At 38.3% G+C, this 8,898-nt stretch overlaps 1 protein-coding gene across 1 annotated transcript; it reads left to right on the top strand.

Annotated features, from left to right (window-relative positions):
- Window positions 1-19: 19 nt before the first annotated feature.
- On the top strand, window positions 20-8,651 carry pla2g10 (phospholipase A2 group X). The gene is made up of 4 exons (XM_053613331.1): window positions 20-246; window positions 2,310-2,478; window positions 4,852-4,958; window positions 6,821-8,651. Exons 1-4 carry the CDS (start codon window positions 210-212, stop codon window positions 6,967-6,969), a joined length of 462 nt encoding a protein of 153 aa, XP_053469306.1. The 5' UTR covers window positions 20-209; the 3' UTR covers window positions 6,970-8,651.
- The last annotated feature ends 247 nt before the right edge of the window (window positions 8,652-8,898 follow it).

Below are 8,898 nucleotides of genomic sequence, written 5' to 3'. Positions count from 1 at the left end.
GATCGAGTGCATAAATTAACATACTTTTCAGAAGGTAGACATTTCTGTAATTCTAAATTCTTTATTTTAATATTTGACTATTTGAGGCAGCAGTTAAATAAAGGAAGGCTTCAGTGTGGTGTGCTCCTGTTCCTGCTCCAGCTCCTGTTCCTGTGGAAATACACGGGCTCCAATTGCACTGCTGACTGAGATTCAGTTCAGTTCCCACAATGACAGCGCTGTACAGGACATTCCTGCTCCTCTCAGGTCAGTTTGAAGTTTTCTCCTACTAGAAATTGATTTCAAGTACATGTTTTAAGTTTAGTGATCTTTAAACCATAGTTGTACTAGCAAAATTCCCAGTGTTGGGTACACACTCTCATAAATAAAGACACCAAACTAATTTTCCTGCTCCCTAGGGTGGTTCCTTCAAGGGGACTTGTTTTGAAGGCTACCTGTACTGTAGTATGTATCCTTCACCTGGGAAGGTGATTTGGTGTAGCTTTTAGAATAAAGAGTTGAAGATACCTCAGTAGTCCTTATGGTACACTATGTATGAAATGTACAGTTGTGCCCAAAAGTTTGCATACCCCTTGCAGAATCTGCTAAATCTTAATACTGTTAACAAAATCAGAGGGATCATAAAAATCCTATGTTATTTTATATTTAGTTCTGTCCTGAATAAGCTATTTCACATAACAGATGTTTACATATAGTCCACAAGACAAGGTTAAAATTACCCTGTTTAAAAGTTTACACACTCTTGATTCTTAATACTGTGTGTTGTTACCTGGATGATCCACGACTGTTTTTATGTGATAGTTTTGTGATAGTTGTTCATGAGTCCCTTATTTGTCCTGAGAAGTTAAACTGCCCACTGTTCTTCAGAAAAATCCTCCAGGTCCTGCACATTCTTTGCTTTTCCAGAATCTTCTGTATATTTGAGCCCTTTCCATCAGTGTCTATATGATGTTGAGATCCATCTTTTCACACTGAGGACAACTGAGGGACTCGTACATGACTATTACAAAAGGTGCAAACATTCACTGATGCTCAAGAAGGTAATAAGATACATTAAGAACCAGGGGGATGTAAACTTTTGAATGGGATAATTTTTATAAATTCAGCTATAATCTTGTCTTGTGGACTATATGTAAACATCTGTTATGTGAAAGAGCTTATTCAGGACAGAACTAAATAAATAAAAAAACAACAACATGGGATTTTTATGATCCATCTTATTTTGTTAACAGTATTAAGATTTAGCAGATTCTGCAAGGGGTATGCAAACTTTAGGGCACAACTGTACATGCTACTTTAATATCCTTTATTTATCTGAGTGTAGTGTGCAAATTTATATTTAAGTATCGAGGTGTGATATATATATATATATATATATATATATCTCTTCTGGAGACTTTGACTGTTGCACTGGCTTCTTATTTTGCATGCAAAACCCAGCAGGCTTCATTATGGTTTGTTATGTCTGAAAGGTGGCCTGCTACGTAATGTTGCTTTCTTTACTGACATACAAAAGCATTTTTCTGTAACCTTTTTTTTTTCTTACGATTGTATAATGTAGAAGTCATAAAATAAAAATCTAATACTAAATTTGTACTAAAAAAAGGGTGCCTAAGACTTTTCACAGCGCTCTCTCTCTCTCTCTATATGTATGTATATATGTATGTGTATGTATGTGTGTGTATATGTATATAATGTACAGCTCTCAGGAAAAACAACTGTTTCTCATTAGTCACAAAATACAGATTTTTGTTAACAACCATTGCACAGGTGCATCTCAATAAATTAGAATATCGTGGAAAAGTTATTTTTTTCCCGTAACTGAATTCAAAAACTTTCACATATTTTAGAGTCATTACACATAAAGTGAAATATTTCAAGCTTTTTTTGTTTTAATCTTGATGATTACGGCTTACAGTTCATGGAAATCAATAATCCAGTATCTCAAAATATTAGAATAAAGAATTTATAATACAGAAATGTCGACCTTCTGAAAATTATGTTAATTTATGCACTTAATACTTGGTCAGGGCTTTAATCCTTTTCCAGGGATTACTACATCAATGCGGCGTGGCATGGAGGCAGTCAGCCTGTGGCACCGCTGAGGTGTTCTGGAAGCCCAGATTGCTTTGATTGCGGCCTTCAGCTTGTTGTTGGGTCTAATTTTTTGAGATGCACCTGTACATTATTCAGTCAATATTCACACCGGGTAGAGAAAGTTATGGAAGAGAAACAACACTGTTAATAAATATCACTCACTGACAGCCAATAATCAATAATCATCATCATCATCATTGTTTCTGAATTAGTTGGTATGGCTTCACTGTTGGCCCAGAGGTCTGTGAGGAGTAAGAGAAGTCTACTGGAGCTCGCTGGCATCATCAAATGCACCACAGGCAGGTCGGCCTTATCCTATTTGATGTATGGCTGCTATTGCGGGCTCGGAGGGAAAGGCTGGCCCAGAGACAGGGCGGACTGGTGAGACATTATAAGATACAAATATCTGTATCATACTGATGTTATACAGCCACTAGTGTTTTTAAAAACTTTTTAAATTCCTAAACGTGCTCTATTTGGTGAAGATGCAATATATATATATATATATATATATATATATATATATATACAGTGAGGGAAAAAAGTATTTGATCCCCTGCTGATTTTGTACGTTTGCCCACTGACAAAGAAATGATCAGTCTATAATTTTAATGGTAGATTTATTTGAACGGTGAGAGACAGAATAACAACAAGAAAATCCAGAAAAACGCATGTCAAAAATGTTATAAATTGATTTGCATTTTAATGAGGGAAATGAGTATTTGACCCCCTCTCAATCAGAAAGATTTCTGGCTCCCAGGTGTCTTTTATACAGGTAACGAGCTGAGATTAGGAGCACACTCTTAAAGGGAGTGCTCCTAATCTCAGCTTGTTACTTGTATAAAAGACACCTGTCCACAGAAGCAATCAATCAATCAGATTCCAAACTCTCCACCATGGCCAAGACCAAAGAGCTCTCCAAGGATGTCAGGGACAAGATTGTAGACCTACACAAGTCTGGAATGGGCTACAAGACCATTGCCAAGCAGCTTGGTGAGAAGGTGACAACAGTTGGTGTGATTATTCGCAAATGGAAGAAACACAAAAGAACTGTCAATCTCCCTCGGCCTGGGGCTCCATGCAAGATCTCACCTCGTGGAGTTGCAATGATCATGAGAACAGTGAGGAATCAGCCCAGAACTACACGGGAGGATCTTGTCAATGATCTCAAGGCAGCTGGGACCATAGTCACCAAGAAAACAATTGGTAACACAGTACGCCGTGAAGGACTGAAATCCTGCAGCGCCCGCAAGGTCCCCCTGCTCAAGAAAGCACATATACATGCCCGTCTGAAGTTTGCCAATGAACATCTGAATGATTCAGAGGACAACTGGGTGAAAGTGTTGTGGTCAGATGGGACCAAAATGGAGCTCTTTGGCATCAACTCAACTCACCGTGTTTGGAGGAGGAGGAATGCTGCCTATGACCCCAAGAACACCATCCCCACCGTCAAACATGGAAGTGGAAACATTATGCTTTGGGGGTGTTTTTCTGCTAAGGGAACAGGACAACTTCACCACATCAAAGGGACGATGGACGGGGCCATGTACCATCAAATCTTGGGTGAGAACCTCCTTCCCTCAGCCAGGGTATTGAAAATGGGTCGTGGGTGGGTATTCCAGCATGACAATGACCCAAAACACACGGCCAAGGCAACAAAGGAGTGGCTCAAGAAGAAGCACATTAAGGTCCAGGAGTGGCCTAGCCAGTCTCCAGACTTTAATCCCATAGAAAATCTGTGGAGGGAGCTGAAGGTTCGAGTTGCCAAACGTCAGCCTCGAAACCTTAATGACTTGGAGAAGATCTGCAAAGAGGAGTGGGACAAAATCCCTCCTGAGATGTGTGCAAACCTGGTGGCCAACTACAAGAAACGTCTGACCTCTGTGATTGCCAACAAGGGTTTTGCCACCAAGTACTAAGTCATGTTTTGCAGAGGGGTCAAATACATATTTCCCTCCTTAAAATGCAAATCAATTTATAACATTTTTGATATGCGTTTTTCTGGATTTTTTTTGTTGTTATTCTGTCTCTCACTGTTCAAATAAATCTACCATTAAAATTATAGAATGATCATTTCTTTGTCAGTGGGCAAACGTACAAAATCAGCAGGGGATCAAATACTTTTTTCCCTCACTGTATAGTATAGTAGATATAATATATAGTTGAGCAAACTACCATCCTTGGCTGTGTTCTGGGCGTCTCAAAGTAGGTCCACCCAACATTCACCACATGCAAAACCCACATAAACATAATATTTTAGGAAACAGGGATTCATGTCACTCCTCCTCACAGAAATACAGGATTTCAGTATCAAAGTTAAAGCATAATAAGCTGTGTGAGGCGCATAATAAGATTATACTTTTGGAAAGATAGTACACAGTCTATATAAACAGATAAACCACATGCTTAAGTCAAGGGATGGTGTGGAGATTTGGAGAAGGTGGTCACAATTGGCTTTTGGCTAATTAAATAGTCAACCAAACCTCCTAAAATAACAGTATTTCTTGACAGCACAAAGAGGAATTGTGCCAGAGCAGGAAAATGTTTTACATTCATTTGTCCAGTGCCTTTATGCAGACATTGTTTCCTGGGTAAATGTGTTCTCCTGTTGCCTAAGGATGTGCCTATTGATCAGGATCGGTCATGGTTATGTAGCTCGCTTTACAATCTGTCGTTCCTTGGTTACTGCCTGCACTTGTTTATGATAAATTTTTTGGATACTTGCATGCGGATGTTCTATAAACGCACCTGTAGGTGTTGCCACAAGCACGACTGCTGCTACGGTGATGCGGAAGTCGCAGGCTGCCAGACGACGACCGACAAGTATCAGTGGACTTGTGAGAACAAAGAGGCCGATTGTGGTATGTATTACAGCAGAGAAATGAAAACTAGCAGCCGTATGCCAAATAGCACAAGAGCTTTGAATAATGTTGTATAATCCAGATTAAATCTGAAAATAACTGTGCAAATGAAAGAGAACCTGCTGATGGAAATGCATGAGGTAAAATGTGTAACGGCCCTGAATCTCCTCATGAGTCATTGGCACTGGTTTTGAGGAACACAGTCGATCCATTATAAAAGAAGGGCGGGAGATGTTGGTCTGAGACTGAGTCATTTTGTTCTCTCATGTCATGATATTTTAAGTCTGTACAAACCACAGTAATTGCAAGTGTAAACGCGCAGCCAAAACCTAAATATATGGTGAAAGTAGTGGAGGATGTTTATAGTCGATTCCTTAGAAAGCAGTCACTTAATGACATTTTAATAGGCGGTATGTTTATATCATTGCTAAAAATGTTTCCCTCATTTCTTGTGTACTCAAACACCTAAGTGAAATAACCCAAGTCATTTGAATGTTTTAACAAATAGTCATTCAACTTTGACCTTTAGCTAACTCATTATATATCGGTCAGTATAAGCAGTGTACAATTGAGGTCATAAGTTTACATACGCCTTGCAGAATCTGCAAAATGTTAATCATTTATAAGAAAAAAAAATTAATAAGAGGGATCATAAAAATTGCATTGTGTTTTTTTTTTTTTTGTTTGTTTGTTTGTTTGTTTGTTTTTGTTTTATTTAGTGCTGCCCTGAATAAGCTATTTCACATAACATATGTTTACATACAGTCCACAAGACACAATAATAACTGAATTTACACAAATGAACCAGTTCAAAAGTTTACACACACTTGATTTTTAATACTGTGTGTACTGTTTGTATACTGTGTAATGGGCTACCTGGATGATCGACGACATGATGCTTTTACGTTTTGTCATAGTTGTTCATGAGTCCCTTGTTTGTCCTGAGCAGTTAAACTGCCCACTGTTCTTCAGAAAAATCCTCCAGGTCCGGCACATTCTTTGTTTTTCCAGAATCTTCTGTATATTTGACCCCTTTCTGACAGTGACTATATGATATTGACATTCATCTTTTCACCCTGAGGACGACTGAGGGACTCGTACATGACTATTACAAAAGGTGCAAACATTCACCGATGCTCAAGAAGGTGACATGATACATTAAGAGCCAGAGGGGTGTAAACTTTTGAACAGGATGATCGGTGTAAATTGTTATTCAGTCTGTACAGGATTTTGCAGTGTATTTTGTTTTTGTTATTGTTTTGAGCTTTTTTCAAAATTTATTATGCAATTTGCAGATTTTTTTTGTGCTTTATTTTTTTGCACTTGCATGACATAGTTTTGTGCAGTCTTTCGCGGTGATGTTTGTTGGTAAATGAGACCTTTTAGCTGTACCCATGTTCGATGCACAAGAATCGAAGAGGGCTTTGGCTGAATGTGCGTTGTGATGATGTCACATGACTCATGGCCCAAATCTGTGGAAAATCTGCAGTAATTTTGAAAAATTGCAAGCTACTCCGAATATTGTGGAGTTTGGAGTGTGCTTGATTTTGCGTTAATTTCTGCTATCGCAAAATCACTAAATCTTGGAAGGACTAGTTATTATTTGTGTCTTCTGGGAAACATGTAAATATCTTATGTAGCTTCTGAAGGACGGTACTAAATGGGAAAAAAAAAACAACAACAGGTCTCTAAACACAATAACAATTTACACCAATCATCCTGTTCAAAAGTTTAACCAGTAACTGGTTACTCAACTGTAAACAGTATACTGTATATAGGCCTCATCTTAGTTTAATATTCTTAAGACTATACAGTTTTTACAGAAACAATTACTGATGTGTTTTAATGCGGCTTCTCTCCAGATTCCCTTAAAGACAATTGTGAGAAAATCCTCTGCAAGTGTGACAGAGAAGCAGGCAGGTGCCTAAGAAAGGCCCCTTACCACAAGAAATATGCCTTTTGGCCAGACTTTCTGTGTGGCTGTGTACATCCTACCTGCAATATATACTGATCTATCTGTTTGCTACTGAGTAAACATGCTTTATTGCAAATTTTTATTGTTTTTATTGGTTAATCAATATTTTCAGTCATACATGTAGTCAAAGGTGTCGTTTGATAGTTTATTTCTTTGGAGATCAATTGTTATTAATGTACAAATTAAAGGAAAATTATGACTCTGTTGTACTGTGTTTTACATTTTGTAGGTATGGTTTAGGTTCACTTTTCCTCTTAGTGCAGGGGTGTCCAATCTTATCCGGAAAGGGCCAGTGCGGGTGCAGGTTTTCATCCCAACCAAGCCAGAGCCACACCTGATTCCACCTGTTTAATCAGTTGATCTTGGCTTTCAATAGACTCAGGTGTGGCTTCTGCTTGGATGGAATGAAAACCTGCACCCACACCGGCCCTTTCCGGATAAGATTGGACACCTCTGTCTTAGTGGGAAGAGTCACTACAATCAATACAAAGTTATTCTGTCATTTATCCTGTGATGAAACACTTCTGTCCTGATTCAGGTTAACAATGCGTCCGTCCTAATGACTGTATATATGAGTGGACAATATGGTGCCATTTTCACATTTTGAAGCCTTTTTTGGTTTAAATGTGAGTCACCATCTTGCAAAAATACAGCCTGTTTTGTTTTCTCCACGCTTTTCATCAGTATGTTACAAATATGAATGTAGAAGTGCCCTTTTATGTCCCACTTGTTCTGCCACCGGAGTTGGTTTAAAAAGGAGTGATTGGCTAATCCTAGCTAGTTTTAGCTGTCTTGGTTTATGCCATCACGTCACTATATTATCAGTACAGCAATGAGCTAGCTTAGACATCAAAATGAGCAACATACCAGGAAAAACTGCAAATAACTCCAAACTGTTAGAACAGTTTACAGCAAAACTAAACATGGCTTTGCTACAGAACTTTCAAGAGCTTTCGGTGTGTGTGTGTGTGTGTGTGTGTGTGTGTGTGTGTGTGTGCGTTTGTTCACGAGGCTCGACTGTCCTGTCCAAAACTGTCATCAAATAACGTCCATAAAATTTGTTCAATGTAAGGAAAAAACTGGGGGAGATATCCAGGTCAAATGAATGTGTGAAAATTACAGAACGCTATTCCCAAAAATAATTTAGATGTTGTTAACATCTTAGCATGCAAGTTTGGGTCTTTTCTTATTCATTAATATGGGAATAGGTGGGGTTAACGATTGTACTGCAGTCAGCCACTAGATGGCCTCAGAGACATTCTGGCTTTGCTTTTGAATCCCTGTTGCACTATGATGTCCACCCATATATACAGTATACTGTTATAGGTCCATCCACAGAGCATGAAGACTCACTGAATGGTTTAATGGTGCAAATCACATGATGGATGGATGGATAGATAGATAGATAGATAGATAGGTTTGTAGTCCAAGTTTAGTAGAGTAACAGAGAAACAGGATGTTTCCCACTGTGATTTTCCACTGTGATATTTTCCACTCTGAAATAAAATATATATATATTTAAAATTAAGTAGACCTGTATTTAATCCTTCGATGAAGAATACACGTCTCTGTTTTTTATACACATTATTCTCATTCTTTAATTCAGAGATTCCCCTCACAGTCTGTTGGATGCAGTGTGCATTCCTTTTTTTTTTTTTTTTTTTTTTAATCCTTCAGGAAACTCACCAGTTAAAATTGTGACCCATATTTAAGTGTTTAAAATGTTTTAATTCTTTAAAAAAAAAAAAAAAAAAAAAATCATTCAGCTTACCAATAGGTCATCCTTCCATCCATTTTCCATACTGCTTATCCTACACAGGGTTCCCGGATCCTATCCCAGGGATAGCGGGGAACATGGTAGTGGACACCCTGGATGGGGTGCCAACCCATCACAGAGCACAATCACACACTACGGACAATTTGGAAATGCCAATCAACCTACAGCACATGTCTTTGGACTATGGG

This window comes from Ictalurus furcatus, chromosome 24 (genome assembly GCF_023375685.1).
Source record: "Ictalurus furcatus strain D&B chromosome 24, Billie_1.0, whole genome shotgun sequence".
Taxonomy (NCBI): domain Eukaryota; kingdom Metazoa; phylum Chordata; class Actinopteri; order Siluriformes; family Ictaluridae; genus Ictalurus; species Ictalurus furcatus.
This window is presented reverse-complemented; position numbering and strand designations above follow the sequence as displayed.

Excerpts from the sequence above, each read along its gene's own strand:
- pla2g10 (XM_053613331.1), top strand. The coding sequence starts at position 210 with ATGACAGCGCTGTACAGGACATTCCTGCTCCTCTCAG. Across the intron at positions 247-2,309 it reads GACATTCCTGCTCCTCTCAG|TTGGTATGGCTTCACTGTTG; the intron begins GTCAGTTTGAAG and ends TTTCTGAATTAG. Across the intron at positions 4,959-6,820 it reads GAACAAAGAGGCCGATTGTG|ATTCCCTTAAAGACAATTGT; the intron begins GTATGTATTACA and ends GCTTCTCTCCAG.